The sequence below is a fragment of the Vanellus vanellus genome (assembly GCF_965231255.1).
Source record: "Vanellus vanellus genome assembly, chromosome: 12".
In the NCBI taxonomy this organism is placed as follows: Eukaryota; Metazoa; Chordata; class Aves; order Charadriiformes; family Charadriidae; genus Vanellus; species Vanellus vanellus.
In genome coordinates, this window is record NC_138917.1 from 127,241 (window position 1) to 149,986 (window position 22,746).

General features: G+C 37.7%; 1 protein-coding gene across 1 annotated transcript in view; it reads left to right on the plus strand.

Moving 5' to 3' along the window:
* The window catches only part of TDRD12 (tudor domain containing 12), a gene marked incomplete at both ends in the record, with an annotated part of 35,965 nt that extends 14,128 nt beyond the window's left edge, over positions 1-21,837 (plus strand). Inside the window, 17 exons of the mRNA XM_082489573.1 lie at positions 1,409-1,536; positions 3,509-3,700; positions 4,783-4,911; positions 6,691-6,808; positions 7,524-7,657; positions 7,753-7,973; positions 8,745-8,844; positions 10,831-11,018; positions 11,324-11,534; positions 12,070-12,162; positions 12,717-12,886; positions 16,719-16,840; positions 17,928-17,982; positions 20,911-21,024; positions 21,104-21,257; positions 21,347-21,413; positions 21,752-21,837. Of these exons, the coding sequence (XP_082345699.1) occupies positions 1,409-1,536; positions 3,509-3,700; positions 4,783-4,911; positions 6,691-6,808; positions 7,524-7,657; positions 7,753-7,973; positions 8,745-8,844; positions 10,831-11,018; positions 11,324-11,534; positions 12,070-12,162; positions 12,717-12,886; positions 16,719-16,840; positions 17,928-17,982; positions 20,911-21,024; positions 21,104-21,257; positions 21,347-21,413; positions 21,752-21,837 (2,282 nt within the window). The remainder of the gene's footprint in view (positions 1-1,408; positions 1,537-3,508; positions 3,701-4,782; positions 4,912-6,690; positions 6,809-7,523; positions 7,658-7,752; positions 7,974-8,744; positions 8,845-10,830; positions 11,019-11,323; positions 11,535-12,069; positions 12,163-12,716; positions 12,887-16,718; positions 16,841-17,927; positions 17,983-20,910; positions 21,025-21,103; positions 21,258-21,346; positions 21,414-21,751) is intronic.
* Between the last annotated feature and the right edge of the window lie 909 nt (positions 21,838-22,746).

Here is a 22,746-nt window from a genome sequence, read left to right on the forward strand (position 1 = left end):
GAAACTTGAGGGCTGGGGATGGTCTGATGAGTGGCTGTGCATCTGCTTGTTGGGATGTTGTCAGTGTTGCCTCTACACTGCTTCACCCCTCCTGCCTTCACTTATTACACTGTCTTTTTCTTGACCCATGAGTTTTCTCAGTCTGGCAGTTCCTGTCCTCTCCCCTGTTCCACTGGGGGTGGCGGAAGTGAGTGAGCATCCGTGTGCCTCTTAGTTGTTGGCCACACTCAGCCCACCACAGTAATGCATATGTATATGTTCTTAAAAAATATTTTTAACAAATATGTAAGTATTTCAGGTGCATGGATTTTATTTTTTAGAATGGGCAAATATTTAGGGCACGTCTCGTGCCTCTTTGCTGCTTATATACGCTTAACACAACTCTTCTCTATTCTTAATATTAAAATAATATTGGAAAAGTGAAGGATTGAAAAGGTTGTGGTAGTTCTCTGCAGACAAAGTTGCATAAATGTCCAACTTAAATGTTAGTTTGAAGTATTTTTTTTTTAATGGTGGTTTCCAATTTTCTTGTTGCAATAAATTCTAAGTAATTTTTGCATAAAACTTCAGTTGTATAGAGAGAATACTCCATAGAGAAGAGGACAAGTAGTACAAGTAGCAAAAGACCTGTTGGGAGACTTGAGCTACTTCAGCGTATTTACTTAAAACACTTAGTTTTATTACTCTTGTTTGGTCTTTTTGTTAAGCCCTAATTGATAACTGCATCTTTAAAAGTGGCTGTTTTTGTCAAGGAAGCAAGAAATACGGATAAATCTATGAAGGGCTGTGTAAAACTTCTTTGGTTTCAGCAGTTTATATTCTTGTGTCCATCATTCAAGTTTAAGAGCCTGGTGGATGAATTCAGATCTTTTATTAGTAGAGCTGTTGGTATATTTTCATTTTTATGGATATAATAGTGCACACGCATACATGTGTGTAGATGGCTACAATGTGTGCGTTATTTCATTTTTGAAACTGAACTTTTCTAAAGGCTGCTCTTGCACGTATTTAAATATTTATCTTCTGTCTAACTGGTTCAGAAGGTCTTATCTCTACTTCCATTACCTTATTGGAAAATGAAATGGCATCCTGCTTTGTAAACTTGTTAGTGTTCAGACCTTTCACTCTTTCAAAAACTCGGAATTTTATCCACTCAGGTCTTGAAGACATGCAGGGGTAGAAAAATACAAGCAAATTAAAAATGACTTGGCCAGAAGTCAGAAAATGGAGTTCAGTGTTCTCTATTTAAAAAACAAAACAAAACAAAGCTAGCCCCCAACTTCAGGATGATGCATCTGAAATGCAAATGTGGCCTTTTTAATAAAACTACCATGTTGTATTGTGGCTTATTAATATTCTTATTAATATTCATAAGGTAATGTTAACAGTCTTTTCTTCCTCCTTGTAGGTGAAGTAATTGTGACTACACCATATAGCCTCCTGAGACTGTTTGAACATCACAATTTATTGTTTTGTAGACTTTGCCATCTTATTCTTGATGAGATTGAGGTACTGTTCTCTGATGCTATTGAACAGGTAGGTGGCTTATACGTTCATACAGTAAAATGCCATTCCAGTTGTGCACCTGTCTTGAAAACAGTGGCACCTACTGTTAAAAAACAACCTTCCTGAAGCCCGGAAGGAGAGTTGAGAAGAGAACAGAATTAAAAAAAATCACATCTCTCTACTTCTGGCAGAATGAAACACTGGAGAAGTGGAGCTGTAATCTATTAAATCGGACTTTCCCTGCTGCTTTTTTTTTTTTTTTTCTAATCTGAGAGGTCTGTTTTGTGAGCTCTGTCTTGTCCTGTTCTATGCTACTGCTCCATTATGCTGTCGTCTTTTGCTGTGGATGGTTTCCCAAGGACTTGCATTTTTTTCAATAGTAGCAGTAGTTTCAGTGTAAGGGGTCTTTAATCTACTTTAAAGACTTGCATCATCTGTCTGGAAGGAACTTCCTTTTCCCTCTTATCATTGCTGTTTGAACAGCTTCAGTTCAAGAAATGTCGTTTTTGGTAAGTTCCTCACTTTCTGCAGAATGAAAGGCAGAAGTGAATGATCAAATAGTCTTGGAAGCAATCATGAAAACTTCCCTTGGGCATTAATGTGTTAATGTCAGTGCAGGCAAAAGGAGAAAGTGACTCCAACTCAAAGAATCTTGGAAGAGGAAGAGCATTAAGTTCCGTGTTGATAAGGATGTGTATATTGTATCACTTTTAAAATTATGTCTTAGAACTCAAGTTTGAGAAAATTCAGGGTTTTTTTTTTGTTGCTGCTTTGAGGCTTCATAGGACAGATGCTTTCTGTTAGTACTACAGCGTATTACATCATCAGTATGCAAAAAAACAGCTTACACACCTGTTTTCACTGCCAGATATTTTTAAATCACTAACTTACTAACTGTTTAAAATTTGTTGATAAGACTAAAGGGCCGTGTTTGTAACTGTGAAAAGCTAGAGAAACTTCTTTATGGAGACATGTTGTCCAGTTTGCTGTATGCGAAGCTGTTAAATGTGTCTTTGTAGCAGCAAATCTGAAGTCATAAATAAGACAAAGTGTTATCCTTATCCAGCGCGACATTATTCTTTTCGGCTCAGGCTGTTCTTTCTGTTGTGCTCCTGTACTTCTTGAGACCGAGTGCAGGTATACCATAGGAAGATGGTGAAAAGGTAGTTTGTAAAACACTGCGTCTATCTGCCATTTCTGTGGGATCTTCTCAGCTTTTCAAAAACATCAGTCTTGAATAGAAAAAAGAGGAGGTGCTCTTTCAGGTGGAAGTGATCATTTGATAATGTTTGGACGATTGCAGCTCTTCTAAAGTGTTATGTTACAGAAAGGTTACATCATTAAAAATATTGCTGCTATGGGTAAATTTAGTGCCAGGTTGAGAGAGATCTCTTAGAATTGTGCCAGAGCCCTAGAATACTTCTCAGTATGGTAGTGCTTTGCCAGAAGTCCTCACGTTGTTCCACAGCTGGACTGCTTGTCATTTACGTAAGGTGGTGTCATCAGGAATATATGCATTCTGTCTTAGTGATTTTTATTTTTTTTTAATAAATGATTTTACGGCACCCCCCTTTTTTTTTTTTTGGCAAATTAATGCATTGGCAGGTTGGGCTTATTTTTTACTAATCTCCTAGTTTTTGCTGACTGCCTCTGACCTCTTGGATCTGCTTTTGCCTAGGTGTAGTATTTTTCAGATTTCAACATACACTTTTCCTGGTATTTCCGTCTTCTGGGCAGAATCCTGTGTTATGATCCTCTGTGTGTGTGCATGCTGTCCTTTCATGCTGTCCTGTTGCTTTCTTCTTGCTTCAGAAGTAGTTCAAATAATAGGATAATAGTGCACAAACTGAACACTTTGTTTTGGGATGTGAAATTTGTGTTTTACTGTGGTGGTGTTTTTGTGACTGGAAAAAAGTGTGCTGAAACAGTGTACTTTTCATTGCTGTTACACGCTCATTGGAATAGGGTAAGAGGCTACAAAAACCCTTTATTTTCTTTATAGGTTTTTACTATATTAGATTGTTATAAGAAAGCCATTATTACTGAAGAGTGGGAGTATTCACCGCGTCAGATTATTGCTGTTGGAACTTGTTGGAATAAACATATAGCACGCTTGATAAAGGAGTTTATGAATGATCCTTACATTGTGATAACAGCTATGGAAGAAGCTTCCATCTATGGAAACGTGCAACAGGTAAAAGTTTGGGCATGATGTCACTATTTTTTTACTAAGATGTTTTGCTGTTTATACTGATGAAGTTTAGTATAAATGGCTGCTGATTGTTTAAGTGGGTAGTTCTACAATCTAACTCAGGCTGTTAGGTGCAGCTCCCGTGTATGAACCGAGGTGACTTAGAAGACCTCTGCAAGTTGATCACTGAAGCTGAAGGTCTTATTTTGTGTTGTAGGACTGAGATGAAGATAATCCCTCAACTATTTCATTGTTAGTGCAAATGACTCTGAATTTTATGTGAAGTATTCATAAATGATATAGTTTGTGACCAGATTTTTATTAGCGTTTTTGCAGTTGTTAATTGTGAGTGGCAGAGCTACAAGCTAAGTTATCCCAAAACAGAGCTGGTAAAATACTTGGTTTACTGTTGGGTGCCACACAATACTGAACTTAATTTGACCTAAAATTTCAAGAGAGTAGCTACATGTTGTTAGGTGTCTTCTCATTTAATTTCCAGTCAATGTGATGTAGTCCTTAAGAGAATAATACAAAATGTTGTATGATCTGAATTATTCTGTGTCTCAAACTGTAATAATTTAGGGATTGAAATTGTTGGGAAGTCTCTAAGATTAGGCATTCTGAGCATGACACAGAACTGAAAAAACACCTCTTTTTTGCCAGAAGTCTAATAGTTTGGCAGGACTGAAAATGTCAGTGTTTTGATGCTTTAGTTATCAAGTATTTCAGGTGGTACAGTATGCTTTTGGGAGCATGATGCTTTTTTAGTGGTATTTGAAAATGCCAAACTTAAGGATTGATAAATTCTCTAAAATTAAATGAATGAAAAATCTTAATGTGGGATTTTGATTGTGTGTTGGGTTTTAATGATGCTTCTGGAAGCTGTCCTAAATGCATGCCTTTTGTGAGAGTTGTATCTTCTGTATGCTTACCAGAACATCTACCACTTACCAGAGATACCATTTACTGGATTCTCTTTGGTATTATATAACAACGTCTAGTGCTTGCTATAAAGGAAGAATTATACAGTAAAATGTGTATAGGTTACATGAATTATCAGTCCTCTGCTTCGTATCTAATTCTAGGTTGTGCGACCTTGCACAAACAATGAGAGAACTGCCGTGTTACTCAAAATACTGGATTTTACCCACAATAATCTTCAGAAGGTGCTGGTATTCACTAATTCAGTAGATGAAGCAGAAATGGTTCATAAGGTAAGAAAGTATTTAAATTTGCATAGATAAGAGCTTCTTTTAAGTGTTAAAGGTATGACAAATTAAAATACCTTGGCTCTTGAGAGTAAAGGAGTGTGAATTTGGAAGTTAATTATTTCTGCTAAAAATAGCCCCAACCCTGCTCTTATGCTACCTAGAAGAAAGCCGAACTGACAGGAATGTCTGGCATAGAATGCATTTGTTACGAAATTCTTTACTATGTTCTGTCAGGTTGGAACTTTGAGTTGAATCAAACTGTCTTTTTTCCGGTAATGGTTCTGTCTGTCCTTTTAATTTTATTTTTTACTGTTTCCAGGAGTGGTATGGGGGAAAACAACTTAAGCCACAGTGTTAAGAAGTTCTGTTCTGTTGCTTTCTACTCTGGAGTGGTTGAAATTGTAGAAGGCTGTTTCTCTGATTTGAAAGAAACATTTTTCTGTCATCCTGGAAATGTCTACCTGAATTAGTTAAGCATCAAGTCATAGGGCATGGGGGGAAGGTAGCATGCTTGATACATTTTTTCTTAAAAACTGGCATAAAACTGCTTCAGAATTATCTGTAATAGAGCATGCTTCAGTTTTACACGTTTTACACCAGCATTTCAGAGGTGGAGACTGAAGAGTTTTCCTGCAATAGTTCTTTCTTCAGATATTAGAGCAAGGAATATATATGTAAATACATAGCAGTAGAGAAATCTCTTCTGTATTTTCAATGTCTCTTTGCTGGTCCTCCAACAGTGCAAAGAAAGAGGAGTGCAATCTGATTTGACTGGGAAGCAATTGATGGGAAGCGGTTCTGTTAAGCCTGGGTAGGGGGATGTGGATGGTGGGAATGATATTGCTAAAGGAGGCAAGCTAGGAGGATGTGAGAATTAAAACCTTTAGTGATAGCCTCAAGGATGGGATACCAAAAGGATGTGTGGCTGGATTGTTCAGATGTTATAGGAAGAGACATGTCAGTCCTGAAACATGGGCATGTATTCCCTTCAAGAAGCTGGAATAGATCCTGTGATATTTAAAGGAGTCATTTTACGTAAACACTAGTGTATCTGGAATGTTTAATGTTTGATGATTGTTAACGGAAGCAAATCTAACATGTTTTCCTTTAATATTTGAGGGTTAATTTCTTAAGCATATCAAACCCAACCCACTTAAAAAACCAACCACTCAGTATTTGATTATATAGAAGTATTGAAGCTGTTTATAGTAATTCTTGTGTACACTAACTTCAAATACCTTAAAAGATCTACAAAAATATTTTAAGTGTTAACTGAGTTCGTTAGACATGCCAGTTCACCAAATAACCCAGGCTTTTGTAGTGATTAATTTGTGAACCTTGAACTTGACAAATACATAAAGCATTTTTGAGAAGGCTACATTCGTGCAAGTTAAGTATAGGTAGGTCAGTGAGGGGTTGTTAGTGCTTTTGCTGAGAGACTGAAAGATGAGGCTGCATGTTGTTAGATGACAGAATCCACTTAAAATAGAGAGGACACCTTAATGGTGGGAAAAGCTTCAAATGGAATTTGTACCTTCTTAAATATCTGTTTAATGTATTAATCTATAGGAACCTGAGCTTTATTAGTTTTTTTTTATACAGGAAATTAATAAGCTTAATCTCCATATTTTTTTGCATATAAGCAACCTAAATTTCACTAACTCTTTCCCTCAACTCTCTTCACAGTAGCTAAGGTATGCTTGATACTAATAAGATACTCTGTTTATTAGAGCAGTGATTGCTGTATTGGAAGAATGTTTAAGTTTTTACTTTGTCATCCAGGCACTAAGGAGCAACTCCATATTTTCCTTGAAAATACATAAAGAGAGTGAGTTTAATTTCAAGTATATCTTAGAGCAGTGGACAAAAAAATATAGTTCTGGCACTCGTGTTGTGTTAGGTGAGTATTTTCTTTTTGTCTAGTTGTGTTTATGTCTTCATGGTGACTCATGTTCTACACTGAATACTAGCTTATCTCATCACTTTGGCAGGGTTGGTTCCCTATGAATACTTTCTAGGTATCACTTTACTTATTAGTGCTACAGCTAGTCTCTTAGTCTCTTCTCTTTTTTTTTTTTTTTTGGTTGCTGTTCCTGGATTCCAGGGTTAACTGCTGTGAGGGAAAACCTTACTTTAATCTTACTTTAATTAGAGGTTTTTTGATGCGTTAGTTAAAAGAACTACTAGTACTAGTACTTTCATAGAATCTCCATGTATTTCGCAACTATCTCCTACTACAGAGGATATTTTCAGTTTGAAATAATTTAGATACTGCAAAGACTTATTGTAGTGTTTTCTCTGCAATTCAAGTGTTTTCTGTCTTATTCTTGTGAAGTACTTGGCTGTAGGCAATTCTATTTATTCTATGGTACTGATGTGAGATACAGAATTGTGCTAGATTATTACAGACTAACGTGAAATACTGTGTCTGCCATATGCTTATGAAATGTATTGACTGAAGAAATGTAATGCCTTATGTAAGTGTATTGGGAAGACCTTTTTATTAAGTCAATCGATGGGGAGAAGGCAACAGCCATTGCTAGCGTGGTGTAATATTTCACATGCTTGAAGTATTACAGTTACCTTATATATGTGTGTATAAAACATGTGCTTAGTTTTAACAGATGAGTGCATGCAGTCTTTGGGAATTACAGATGCAACTTGCGTGATACATTTCGGTCTTCCTTCTCCAAGAATATTTGGTCAACGTCTACACAGCATGTCTGACAACTTCTGTAATGGGATAGAGGTTTGAGCAAATCTTTAATGGATTACTACTGCATTTGATTATTAAGTGGTGGATACATAAAAGCTTTTAAAAAAGAGATTATTTTTTTTTTTCAGGATTCTTCTGTAGATCAGGAATGTACAAAGGCAAGGTCAGTCATTCTGCTAACAGAAAACAGTGCGTGTCATGCACTTGGGATCCTGCACTATTTGCAGCACGCAGAAGCTGAAATTCCACCAGAACTGCATGATTTTACTGTCAAGATGCTAGAAGCTGAAGAAGATACGAAATTTTCAAGGCCACTGTGTGCCTATCTTAAAACATTTGGGATTTGCAAGTGAGGAAATGCCAAGTTTTCTTGACACCCATACTGACACAGGAAGGTCCTGAATGATGAGTGCTTCTATTCGCTTGATCAATTTTCCTGTTGGATACTCTTATTCAAACCAGTTTTTGGTCATGAGGGTTTCCTTATTCTTTGTTTCTGTTGACTGTTGCATCTGTTTCACTCTTAGGTACTTTTATGAAAACAAAAATACTAACTTTTTTGTGGAGACCAATCATACATAATCTGACATAGTAGCATAATTTGTTATAACTCCTGCCTAGATGTACTTCAGGGAACTTTAAGCCATTGTTTTGATTAGTATTATAACCGTAGTTGCACAAAGTTTGTGCTTTACTCTCTCCCCTATTGTCTTGTGTCCCTCCAGAGCAGGTAAGTAGATGGTGACTTCTCTGAGCTGTGTGTAACTGGATTGTAAGTAGTGCCTGAAGGAGGAAGCTAAGGTGTTCTTGGGTATGACTTCTAGTGTAGGTAACTGTTGTTGAAAGTAGCAAAAAATTCAGTGTTAGTGTTTGTTTTACTCTGAAACAAGTTTTCTGGTGTCTTTTGTTTTGTTTTACAAACTTTGCCACCAAGAGGTTTTTGGCCATTTCTGTCTAACCCCCAGAGTCATTGGTGCTATTTGAGACAGAAATTGAATATTGAGAGCTGATGAAATTTTAGCGTTTGAAGCTGTTCTAAGTCACATCAAAATAGTTTACAACTGAAAACAAAGTTGGGTTTTTTTTTAAACTGTTGTGTTTGGGTTGTTTTAATACATAGGAATAGAACAGTGTGTCCAGATCGTCATCAAATTAATTTACAAATAGACGTGCCCCAGAATATACCAGATAAAGTTACAGAAACACCTGCATGTGTGACGGTAAGTTAATATTTTCCTTGGTTTTGGGTACCAAGAAGGCAGGTCTTAAATAGCTTCTTAGCATATTACTTTTTTTTTTATTACTGTAATACTACTGTAGTATGTAGACTATGTCCTTTGGATATTTGCTATTTTTTTAGGGTTTTTTGTCTCTCCCTTGCATAAGTAAGTGTGCCAGATTTTCCCTTAATCTTTAGCTTGAATTGAAATTGTTTCGTGGGTGATTCTGAGTTTACCTCAGATTTTCTTAGGCACTGAAGATTCCTATTTTACGGGAAGAGAGCTTATGTTCTGTTTATTCCTTCCCTCTGTAAATTGAGACCCTATACCAAAACTAACAAAGGTTAACAAACACTCCTGTAAATGTCAATTATATTTATTGTAGAGGAAACACAAATTAATCTTTGGGAGTAAAGACAAGTTGAAGATGATGCATGTTTTGTTGGAAGTGCGGATTTTTTCTTAGCTGACGTGTTCATGCAAATTTGTTGAAAAATGAGCATATTCTGGCCGTGTCTTACGAAACTAGTATTTCTGTTTGCAGTATCCACAGAAGATGGGATACGGCTCCTCCCTTACCTTCTAGATGAACAGTTATTTCCTACTACGATGTTAATGCTTTCTGAAAACACTTTTGATAGAGAGTGCTATTCCAATTGGACATTTAGTTTCACAGGCATGAAACCTTCATGGTTACTGGGTTGACTTTGCTATGGTGGTTCTTCACATCCCAGTAACAGTTTGTATCTCCATCTCCCTTCACTGGACTTTTCAGTCCCTTCTATACTGGAGTGTCTTTCCATATAGCAGTATTGTACAGTCTCTCTTGTCTCCTTGTGGGATGATTATTGGTAAGAGCAAGTGTGTAGACATTGGTGCTTCCTTTCAGAGTTAGCACTTGGGTCTAAGAAGTGCTGGATGCCTTCCATTTGGATGAGCTGCTTCCACCCTTCTTCCTGTCCTCCCTTTTGCGTAATTCAGGTGTCTTCAAGACATGCAGTTAATTGGTGTTACCCATTCCCGAAAGTCAGGTTGTGAGAACAGAAAATAAGGAGAACTGGGTGGATTCTTTGGCATATTAAATAAGCTTTTGTTGGTAGGTATGGGTTCAAACCCTTTGACAACCTACATGTATCCAGTTTTAGCGCCTGAGACCGGGACAGATTTCATGACACTCATTCCAGAAACTTGCACATATCTGTGGTGCCCCCAGGACAGCAGTTGTGCCTCTTCCATTTGCTCATGTGCTTCTGCTGACTGCAGAGCAAGGATGTCTGTCTTAGAAATCAGTTACCACTTTGATAAATTGTCACTCTTTTTTGTTTGGAACCCAGTATAATGTTTCCTTCCTTTAAGAACCTCAGGTTGCATTGTGCTCTTTTTAGGTCTTCTGTTAAGTGGAAATTACCTTTCTAGTTCTCTTACTATCCTGTCTGGCCTCATACACCCAGCTGTATCTCAGTGCTTCTGCCTAGCGTGACCCTTTGGATGGAATGCACGCAGTGTTTTATGTGTTGGTGTTGATAGTAGTATATTCATAGTTTTTCATTTAAGTAATTAGAGTGCAAAAAGAGTGAAGGCCTGATGCTTTCGCAGTCATTTCTTCTAAAACACACTGTAGGGTTGGGGAGCACTTAGAATTTATCTTGAATGGTGTGGAATGCCGTAGTGGTTAGTAGCTTGGCAGGTAATAGTATAGTTCGCTGGTGTTCATTTGAGTGGAATACCACCAACTGAGACCTAAGAGTTCTTGCTCTATAAATTTCTGTCCACTGCTGACTGGTCTATGGGAAGCTAGTATTATTCAGGATCTTAGGAATAATATAATAGTAACTCATAATCTTCTGAAATGTGCGTATGCAGCATCATCTCTGTCATCTCTTTGGGCTGGAAAAAGGTAGGTTATCTTGAACATGAAAAGTTACATTTTGTTAATTTAAGAAATCATCCAGTCCTCCTTTCTTCTAATGTATTTTATGATTTCAGATAATACCTCTCCACATTGTAAATGCAACAAACTACTTTGGTCGAATAGTAGATAAACAAAAGGACGAATATACAATTCTTGCTGAGGAAATTAATGAGTATTTTAAGAAATCTAGTAATAGAACTTCTGTTAAAAATGTGGAGAAGCTAGCGTTTTATGGATTATGTGAGAAAACACTTTTCCACAGGTAAAAACATTGCTGTTTTTTTAAAATTGTTGATGTGCGCTATATAAAGTAATTTCAGTTCAGTTAAAAAAAAAAAGTCAACCTACCCCCCCCAACTAGCAGAGAATCACAGGTATTCAAATCATTCTCTAAAAAGCTGTCACGCACTCTTTAAGTTACTGAGCGGAAAACAGAATGATTACCCACACGTGCACACATAATTAGATATTTTGCTATGAAAATAGAATATTTTTAAACAAGAGTAGATTAAAAAACTTTTTACAACATCTGAATAATAATTGTGTTTCCTCTCTTACTGTATAAAGGGTTCAGGTGGTAGAGATTTACCCAAAAGAGGAGGAAAACTTGTTCTTTAACGTCAAAATTAAATATATAGATGAAGGCAGAACAAGTCAAGTTCCGAGCCATCAGCTGCTTCACTTACCTGCAAGGTTTCAGTGTCTGCCACCTCAGGCTGTGGAATTTGTAGTTTGTAGAGTGAAACCCATTGATAATGAAATTGAATGGAATCCAAAGGTAATATTTATCAGGTTTTTCATAATACTTCCTTTACGTTCTTTAATTTCTCTCTGTGTGTAGTTTTTCTGCAAGAAAACAGTTACGATCTGAAGAACTTGGCTATCAAATTTCATTGCTTATTAGTATGACCAGTAAATACCTGCTATTGGGCCACATTTTAAGAATGCAGTTTCCTTGTTTGTTTCTGCAAAATAATGCAGTGAAATTTATGGGATTTTCTGCTCTGATTTAAATGGCTTCTTCCAGAACAAGTTACTGCTGCTTTTAAATCTGTGGGGAGTAACAGGGGAAGGGTAGCCTCTGTAAATTGACCTGTGTTTGATTATTATTTCCATTAAGAAAGCTCCTTCCTTGAAGGCTACCACTGTTTTAACCTACAGTGAAATTGGAGTATTTCACTAGTTTACTCAAGACTTTTTTTATTTATTGAATATCCTTTTCATTGTTAAGCTCAGAAGATTGTTTCATTATAATTAACTTTAAAATTATGTTGGTATACATCTCAAGTGCAGTGAAAACTTGCTTTTCCTAGGTAACTCATTATATTCATCACAAAATTAAAGGAAAACTACATGAAGCAAAAATAGTATATACCTTGGGAAATACAGCTTGGGTTGACCCAATGGTAGGTATAGAAATGTAGCATTACAAAATATTTGTATCTAAACCGCTTTATAAGAAGAGCACCCATTCTTCTCTTTCCCTCTGTCTTTCACTTTTATGATGTTTCTTAAGAAATAACTTCATTTTACGAGTAAGGAGTTCTGTGAGGAATTGTGATCAAAAGTAGCTCACAAGTTGAGGGGTTTTGTTTGTTGTTTTTTTTTTTTTATGGTCTGGACAATTTCATCAGAAGGGCCTCCCTCTAGCTCAGGGTCATGATGTGCCTCTTGTGGCTGCTTGGTCCTGCCAAAGATACAGTAAGTTATTCCTGTGCTTTGGAATGCATCATGCTGTGTTTTTCCATCTGACCAGTCAGCTGAAAAATAAAGATATGGAAGTATTTCTCTTTAGTAGCTTCCGTTCCCACATGGCATGTCTCAACCTTTCTCTGACTTCTATGCTTTTGTTTTTGTTTAGGGTTTTTTGGGGTTTAAAGTCTTGCTTAAAGAACAGCTTACAGTTGGAGAGGGAGCTTTATGAACTACGGTTTCCATTTAGCGTGTTTTGTAATTCAAGGTCCGGGTTACCAGACTTAGAGATTTGAAGATGTCGATCAATGAATACAATGTTCGATCTGAGATTTTGTCTACGGGTCTGGGAACTGACAATCCAGAACATATAACAGAACTTCAGAAGTTGTGTGGGCATGTGAAAGTATTAGATCATGCAAAGAACTTGGAGCCTTTGTAAGTGTTTACAAATTTTTTTCAGCATATACTTTGCTAAGAAAAAATTCTGTTGTTTATTTTTAACTTGGTATTTTTATGTTTACTGAATGTGGTTTTTATTTAAACACAGAGATAGGTTTGTGATATGTCTGCTTTCCTTTAACTATTTAGCCACATAACCATCATGGAAAGAAAAATATCAACTCTAGAAAACGTTAAACTCGTATTTGATGCAGGTAGACAAGTTCACAAAAAATATGCAGCCTTAATTGAAATTCTGTTATCTTTTATTATGATCAGTGGCTTTTTTTGAATGCTTACCAGTCAATGCAATAGAGTATATTACTGCTGTTTGTACAGCTGCAGAGTTCAAGCTGGAAAATTTAAACAGTTACTTTAAATGTGTCACTGTAATCCTTTAAATGAGTATGGCTACATGATGGTTTTTGCAGTATCAGCACTATACAGTTTGTGGGTTTTTTTCCTTGTCTTGTGAACTTTTAGAACTGAGTGAATACTGTACATGGTAGAAGGTCACATCTCACTGTGGTCTGTCCCAGATCCTAGGACCCTTGATTTAAAATGCTTATGAGCAAGAAAGAGATCTGTAGCTTTTTTTGTTCTGGGATCTTTGTGGCACCTTGTTCAGGAGTTTCTTTAGCCACTTATTCTTCAGTTTGGAGAGCCATCATTGAAAATATAATTAAATGCTTTTCTCTGACCAACCGAGTTTTTTTTAATATTTACAAGGAAGAGAGAAATCTCAAAGATTTTCTTTCAGAGAGTAAATATTGTTTCATAAACAAAAAAAGTCCCTGGAATACCATCATGGGCACTGTATGTGCTGTGTCAGGGTAGGGCAAGTTTAATTAAGGCTGTCGTTTCTGTGACTGAGCCAGTCAACAAGCTGAGGAAGCCTGACCCCTCCAATAGTCCATTTCTGTCTTAGATTCAGGTTCCTGCATTTCTATGTAGAAATGTACTGGAGTTTAATCTTAACCAAAAGATTTGTTTTTTCCCATATTTAGTTCAGCCTTAAAAATCAGTATTTGAGAACAATGTTTGCACTGTTGATACTTGAAATGCTTTTTTTCAGGTTTTATTCTTTACAGAGGACTCTTGGGCTCTGAGGTTTCTGCTACCTCAAGCTCAATCTTTTTAAATTTGTTTCTTCTTTCATGCTGTTACTGAACAGGTAGGTTGGTAACCTCCTTATGGTCACCAGAGCACATGATACCAGAGACCAGATAACTCTTATTGTGGTGCTGTGTGCAACATAGAATCATAGAATCATAAAGGTCTTTTCCAGCCATAAAGATCATCAAGTCCAACCATTATCAAACTCTACCAGGCCCACTTCTAAACCATGCCCCTGATTCCAGTTCCATCTCAAATATCTGTAATGCGACTGCCTGGATTACTTCTTCTAGATTCACTAAACCTGATACTACTGTTGAAACGTTTAAACTGACTGCAGTCTTTTTTAGCAAGGTACTAGTTAAATGAAGGGGACTCAAAGAGCTCCCGTAAGGTGAAGTTGACCGAATAACTTCATTTGTATGTTTTGCAGGAATGTCTTCTCCCTGTTTCAGAATATGCGTAGCTACATGTTGGTTATGCAGGGTTCAGAATCTTCATTGCGGATTTAGATTTTATAAAAGAAACTTACACTTGTTAGTAGGTGGCAGATCACTTTGCTTCCCCTTAATCTGTGCTGGTTCAACAAGTGTTCTGTATTACTCTGGGTTTTGTCTAGGATTTTTGTGTGATGTGGTAGTCTCTTACCTGTTGTCCTTCATGGCTGGGAGTATGGCTCATTACTTAAGTACCCATGATACTTACATCATCCTGTTTTTCTCTGGTCATGATAATTGCATCGAAGAATGCTTCTGCCCAGTAAAAATTTCATAAAACAACACAAAGATAAAGGATACTTTACATGCTATTTTGAGAACAGTTGTTTTTCTCTGAACTACTTGGCGAATTGCTGCCTATGTTGCAGAACTGCCTGACATCAGCAGCTCAAACTATCTCCCATTAGCGCATCAAGCAGCGCTCGGTGTAGTGGGTAGGTTTTCTGTTCTTTTGCCTCAGCCACCCACTTCAATTATATCCTTGCTACAGAGAGCAAGTCTATGGATATAAGTGGTATCCTTGCTTTGGCATAACCCATCAGTTATGAATAAAGCCGCTCAGTCTCTGGGTCTTCGCTCCAAGTCTTGTTTGATGACAACGGAGGAGGTCACAGCCCACCTCTAATGCATAGGCAGCGCTCTAATTTATTACCGTCCTGACTGTTCAGTACATGCACAGTCAAAGCACTAAATGCTTCAGTCTCTTTACACAATCTTTGGATATCGTCCCACGAAGACTTGGCAGATACTTCAGTCACTCCTGATAAATGGTGTTTGAGAAACACGGGCTGTCCTTCATTGCAAATGTTTCCACAGTTGGAGAGGTACTAGGCCTAGGTTGAAAAGAGGATTTCTTTTTTGCAGGATATCTTCTTGTTGCAGAATATGCAGTTACATGTTGGTTTTGTTGATTTTGGGTGCTTCATTACAGACTTCACGTACAAAGTTTTTGCTGAACCTCCTAGTCTATTTGCCCAGTTTTCAGCCCTTTCCCTTTCAAGTCCTTCTTCAGCTTGTGAGGCACCTCCTTGCTTGGTGGCTGTTTCTAGTGTTTCTGTGTGGTTGTGTGAATAATTAAACATTTCTGTAGAACTTTGATTGCTTTATGGTAAGATTAGATTCTCTCAGACTTTGGCTTTCCAAAGCTATGTAGTAAATCATAGGAGACTTGACTTTTTTTTAAAAAGTGTTTGGTTACTTCAAGGACATAACTCAGAAATAGTTTCTAAAAAATCCTGTAAGTTGAATTTGCTGTGCTGTATTTTACCTAGCCTCGAAGAATTGTTTGGTTGGAATTGTTCAGAAAAGCTGATAAGCATTTTTTTTTTTTTTAATGTGGAAGTGGTTAAAGGTATCTTGCATTTAAGATTGAAATTACTTTAATCTTACTAATTTACCTCCAAAGTAATTAAGGTAAGATGTATCAGTTCTGAATAAAGGTGAATGCACAGGTGTTTAATACTAAATCTTCAATATGTTTTTTTTTAAAAGTTAGTATTTATTTATGCAGACTGTAGCATTGGGTGATGGCTTACTGGAGTGGTTTTAGTCCTCTTATACCACTAGGTGTTTGGAGGCAGTGGAATAAAGTACTTCTAATTTGGACAGATGACTCAGTGTTTCAAGAATTATGTAGCGCTGTGTTCTTCTCAGTAGTGTTTTAACAGAGACTTCCAAGGCTGTTGCAGAGCAGAGGGTCGTGGTGCCTATCTCTGAGCTCTCGAGTAGATGGACTCTGCAGCGTTTCCTGAATCTTGAGTCCAGGTGGTGAAGCCCCTAGCTGTACAGCTGGAAAGCCAGTCTCTTGCTTATAAGTGAAGAACTTTGAGTGTTCCGAAACTTTTTACTTTTTCCAAGTCAGAATGAAGCCCCCAAATCTACTGGAATTCTACGTGAAAGGAAATAATTTTCCTATCTAGGTCTGTCACACATAGGAAGGCCGATAGATTTTTATGATTCAAAGGAAGTGCTGGTACCATCAGAATTTTAAATGTTCTAACTTGGATTTCTGTATAAATGTGTCTTACTGAATTACTGAAGTTCAGCAACTCTGTGGTGAGATTTACAGTTTGCTAGAAGTGCATTTTATTGTATTTTGTGTATATATTAGAGTGAAAAACTTAACTTCAAAAGGATTTCCAACTATGATTAGGAATTCTTTAAATATTAAACATATTTAAATCCTTTCTTTTAAAAATGTTTTTTTCTCTGTTCAGAGTCATAAAGGAGGATACAACTGGTCCAGAGAATGTGTCCAATCCACAGAATATGTCAATACAAGAAAATACTACTGAAAACTGTAATTCTTCTAAAATTACTTTGGGGAATAATTCATCTGGTAAGCTTTTTCATAATTTCCAAACATTTGAAAACTTTAAAGTTAAGTGCTTAAATGTCAAAGTAATTTTACCAAATGTAGACTTCTCTGAGTATGGAGAATAGGATCATATAGCTAACGTTTACGGTAAGCCACAAATACCTTATAGTTAGTAGCCTAAGATGCTGTGATAGTAAGCCATATTAATATAGCTGTACTACTGTTTGGGAAATACCCTGTCCTTGAGAGACCCAGAATTGTAGAATTATTTGGGTGTGAATGGAATGTGTGAGCAGGAAATTGCTCCTGCAGAGAGGACGAGCATTTTGCTGGCTAAGGCCATAAGGTTTAAGGAAGCTGAAATCTGTTGAAATACAAGGTGAATAACAGCATTGCTCTCTGGGAGATTCACGGTGATAGTAAATGCCGCCTTTTTTTTTTCTTTCTAATCTAATGCTCAAGGATGTGGTATTCAGTCAGTAGAGGCTTAAATGCACATGGCTTTGTCAGCCTTAGAAAGGGGGACAGAAGGTGATCTGGCAGCAATTGGCATGTGAGTTTGGAGTGGTGAAACCTGAATGACGTGATCTGGCAGCAATTGGCATGTGAGTTTGGAGTGGTGAAACCTGAATGACTAAAGTTGCAGCAGACAGATCCAGGAGTGCTTATCGTGGAAGGCTTTTTTCCCTGGTGTAGTAGAGTGACTGTAATGCCATGTTTCAAGCTGTGATAGTAACATCAATATTAGTTGTTTCATCCCTGAAAGTCTTAGACAATTTCTAAAATGACATGTTTCAGTTTTCAAATAAATAATGTCTTGAAACTGGAAAAACCTTTTACCTGACCTGGAAAACTGTATTTTTGGTTGGTTTTTAAATCTTATTTTACCAACTATAATACTCTTTTTAGTTAAAGTTTTCAGTTGAAATAATAACTTTATGAAATCTCCCAAATAAGAAGTACCCAATATGAATGCCAAATACATTCTTGCAGTAGTAATTTGATTGCTACCAAGTTATTTTTATGATGGTACCAGGGTATTCTGGAAGTATCTGTTTTCTGTAGTACAGAGAAGTATAAAATATCTTTCTGGATTTCTTATTTTCAGGTGGTGTAGCTCAAAGTAGGGAAGCAGAAGACTCTACCCTGCCTCAGCATAAATGGTACAAAAATTCAGTCATTTGTTCCCATGCTTGCTTTTTAGTGTGAACTGCGTGAATTGTGTGTGAACTGTGAATTCTATGATTCCATGACAATCATTCTTGCTAAGGCTATCTGTTTTGTGAGTAAATTCGTATCATACAGGCAGAATTAGTCTGTTACATCAGTGTTGAGCTTGAGAGATTACTGTTGCTGTTAGATACATAAACATATACACACATCATCTTGTGAATCCTTAAGTAATTTAAATTGCTCATGAAAGCTAACTTTATCTGTTGAAATTATGTAATCTTTGATTAGACACCTTATTACTGAGAAATGAATGAAAACAAACACTTTTTGAGCTCAGTCCATGGGTATAAGCTCTGACTTTCACTTGACAGGATTATATTTTAGTCAGACTGTCTTATTTGATGTCTGCATTGTAACTCCTACCCTTCTGTCCCTGCGTATTGGTATTTCATGAGATGAATCAGTTTTGTGTCTCTCCCCTTAATACGATTCTGTTCTTAAAAAGAAAAAAAAAAGTCTGATTTTATTTTGAGAATGTCTGCAATACAGAACTATGGCCTATTTTCTCTTCTTTCTTTTTTCTCTCTCTTTTTTTCTTTTTGTTTGGTTGAAAGTTGATCCATTAGCTGTATTCCTTTGTGGATAGGACAATTTCTGCTGATAAATAATTTGAGAAGCTTGCAGTACAAATGAATGCTAGGTTTGGTTTTGATTGAGTATGCTGAGGTGTGGTTATCTTAGGTGTGGTTTGTGGGGAAAGTCAGTAGATAGTGGATCCTAAGAAGTTTTTTAAGTTTCTTACACACTTTGGGACTAGGCAGTGCTTCCCTTTGGTGGCTTACTCTTCTACCTATTAATGCTAGTTATGGATGACTAACAATTTCTTGTGCAAGTACCAGAAGTATTTTGCGTATTAGCCTTTTGGAAAAGTTCTTGGTAGGGTGATTGAATCCACACGTATCTTCCTGCAGCTTGGCTAGCACAGTTTAAGATCATCTCCATTATGTCATACACCTTGAGGCGTAGCTTAGCAGTTAAGTAAGGAGGGTTTGGATATGGCTGAGGTGTGATAAGGGAAGTAACCTAAATGAACGGATATTGCAGTCTGCTAATAGGATTTCTTTCATGGGTTAAAACCTTTCAGCTTTTGGGGCGAAGTTTGAGGCATAACAGCTGCAGACTAAGCAGCTGAAAACCTTGATGTGAAATGTGTATTTGTGTCTGTGGTCAGTTGAAAAGTTTACTTTGTCTTGCAGGGGTTGCTCTTGCTACTGTTGCCTTTTCCTTTGTTATTTCAAGATTGGACTGTGATAGCATCCTTAAATGAGGCATTTTGATTCCTTTGGTTATCAGAGTTAATGTGGTGTGTTTCCCCTCTTGAACTAGTAGGTGTGCTCCTCCAGAGACTGAGATTGGAGTGGTTTTGTAGCAAGCTTGGCTGATGTCCTATTATGTGTTTTCTTGACACTGTTATTCAGTGTCAAATTATTGTCATAGAATCACAGAATGGTTTGGGTTGAAAGGGACCTTAAAGATCACCTAGTTCCACCCCCCTGCCATGGGCAAGGGCACCTCCCATTAGACCAGGTTGCCCAAAGCCTCATCCAACCTGGCCTTGAACACCTCCAGGGATGGGACAGCCACAGCTTCTCTGGGCAGCCTGGGCCAGGGGCTCACCACCTTCACAGTCAAGAATTTCTTTCTAATATCTGATCTAAATCTACCCTCTTTCGGTTTAAAACCATTCCCCCTTGTCCCATTGGTCCCCTCCCTGATCAAGAGTCCCTCCCCAGCTTTCCTGCAGGCCCCCTGTAGGTACTGAAAGTCTGCAATAAGGTCTCCCCTGAGCCTTCTCTTCTCCAGGCTGAACAAGTCCAACTCTCTCAGCCTGTCCTCACAGCAGAGGGGCACCAGCCCTCTGTTCATCTTTGTGGCCCTCCTCTGGCCCCACTCCAACAGGTCCATGTCCTTTTGTTGTTGAGGGCCCCAGAGCTGGACACAGCACTGCCGGGGTGTCTCAGGAAAGCAGAGTAGAGGGGCAGAATCCCCCCCGCCTCACCCTGCTGGCCACACTGCTGGGGATGCAGCCCAGGATGCGGTTGGCTTTCTGGGCTGCAAGTGCACATTGCTGGCTCATGTTGAGCTTCTCATCCACTAACAGCCCCGGATCCTTCTCCTCAGGACTGCTCTCCATCCATTCTCCACCCAGCCTGGATTTGTGCTTGGGATTACGCCAACCCACGTGCAGGACCTTGCATTTGACCTTGTGGAACTTCATGAGGTTTGCACGGGCCCACCTCTCAAGCCTGTCCAGGTCCCTCTGGATGGCATCTGTTCCCTCCAGTGTGTTGACCACTACACGGCTTAATGTCATTGGCAAACTTGCTGAGGGTGCACTTAGTCCCACTGTCCATGTCTCCAACAAAGATGTTTAACAGCACCAGTCCCAATACCAGCTCTTGAGGAACGGCACTTGTCTCTGCTCTCCACTTGGACATCAAGCTGTTGACTGCAGCTCTTTGAGTATGGCCATCCAGCCAGTTCCTCATCCACTGAGTGGTCTGTCCATCAAATCCATGCGTCTCCAATTTGGAGGCAAGGATGTTGCGTGGGAGAGTGTCACACGCTTCACACAAGTCCAGGTAGATGATATCAGTTGCTCCTCCTTTATCCACCATACCGTAACCCCTTTTGTAGAAGGCCACCAGATTTCTCAAACACGATTTGCCTTTAGTGAAGCAGTGTTGGCTGCCACAGATCACCTCCTTATTTTATGGTTGAGTACACCTATGGATGCTGAAACTCAGCTGGCTGTTTATAACCTAATGGAAGAATTCTGGCTATATGTGAGACAGCTTGTCTAGAACTCGGTTGTTTTCTATTTTGGAAAAAATACAATTAAACTTTCTTTATTTTAGCTTTTATCCGGAAATAAAGTGGTTTCAAAATGAAGAGACTGTTACAGTGAAGGTAAAAATAGCAAGCGTAGCTGACTCTAAGTGCGAGTTCTCTAAAGAGAAGGTGGTTTTCAGGTAAGTTCAAGAAATTTAAGTATAATAAATATTTGACTGTCAGCTGCATCTATTTTTTTAAAACTTTTTTATAATGTAGTGCTTGTTCAGGAGACAAACTTTATTTGGCTGACATGGAGCTGCATCAATATATACTAGCAGAAAAGTCTACATGTCTGATTAAAGATAAAGAAGCTATTATCGTTCTCATGAAAGAGAAGAAAGGAGCGTGGTGCAAATTACTGAAGAGCAAGGTGAAGTGGAAGCTTGAGAATTATTCAGTGTTCTGAACATATTCATTGTGCATCAGTGCAGATATTTCAAACAATGTTTTTGTCAACAGAATCCTCATGTGTCTTTTGATTTTGAACACTGGGAAGATGTTGAAGATAAAGGCCCTTTTCCAGTTGGTAAGGAATGCATAAAATGAGTGGCATCCTCATTTTTGCATAGCCTTTGTCTGAAATACTCGTTTATTTCAGATATGTGACGCTTGCTGGTGTGCTCAAATTCTCTGAAAACAGATGAAATGATGTCTAATAGCAAACTGTAGGCAGCAGGGTATTTTTCTGTCAGAACAGCACAGACAAAAAGCAGTTTGAAGTGATTTTTAGTGTTTTGGTCTTGTTTGTAGTCTAAAATATGCTTTTTTTTATTTTGGGTTTGTTTTTTTTACTACTACATATTTTTTCTGAAGCTCTTGTTTTTTCTTGCTTTATAAATGTTACACTTTGTTAATTACTTCTAGGTACTAAAAAACTGTATTGCACTGAGGCAGTAACTGAAGAATTGGTTGACTCCTCAGAAGACAGCGGAACAGAAAGTGATGAGTAATTTGGAGATTGATCTTTTTCCTCTGATAAGAATTATGCTTCAAAACAGTGTCTCTTGCCTAAGTATTTCCACTAAAATTAATTAAACATGTAAGTTGCAGAACTGTCCATAATTTTAGGAGGAAAATAGTGAACAAACGCCTTACCTTTGGGCTCTGAGAATCTGAAGAATTACTCCATAGAAGAACACTACGTAGGTTTTCCAGTGTCTTCACTCTAAATTTGTTGGCTTTAATGATGATGTGCGCATACATATGTATGCCATCCAGACAGTAAAATCTAAAGATTGAACTTGGGTTGTGAAGCAGTTGAATTTACTAGTAATTGCAGAGCTTCTAGTTTACTTTATCTGAATGAATTTGCTGTGTTAGCTATAGTTAGTAATTTTTGAAGTTTCACAAATCCTGATCATCTGTTGATTGTTTCTACCATATCCATCATATTCAAACAGTATCAATTTGTTGGCAATCAACACATTTGTCAGTTCTGCATAAAGAAACGCGTTGACTCCAGTGGCATTTTTTTGTTACTTGACTGGAAATATGTTGACTTGGTATGTGATGTGGTGCTCACTGTGTTAACGAATTGCTGTACAGCTCTTGTGGAACGAGCGCTGTGATAGTAGATTCACTTTTTGTTTTCAGTTTGACATTTTCACTTTACACAAATGCTTTTATTTAATTCCCTCTCATTTATCTAAAACTCTCTTATCCTTTGCAAATGAGCAATAAAATCTTGTCTGTTTAGCCCTAAGGCTTTACCTTTTAATATACCATCTCTCAGTAAATAATTAAACTGTTACATTTGCGCACATCCAGAACATCTTGCAGTGAAGTAGTAGTGTAAAAGATATTTATAAGTGAACCTAGTAACAGTCTCTTCGTATCTGTAGATTTTGAGGCACATTAGT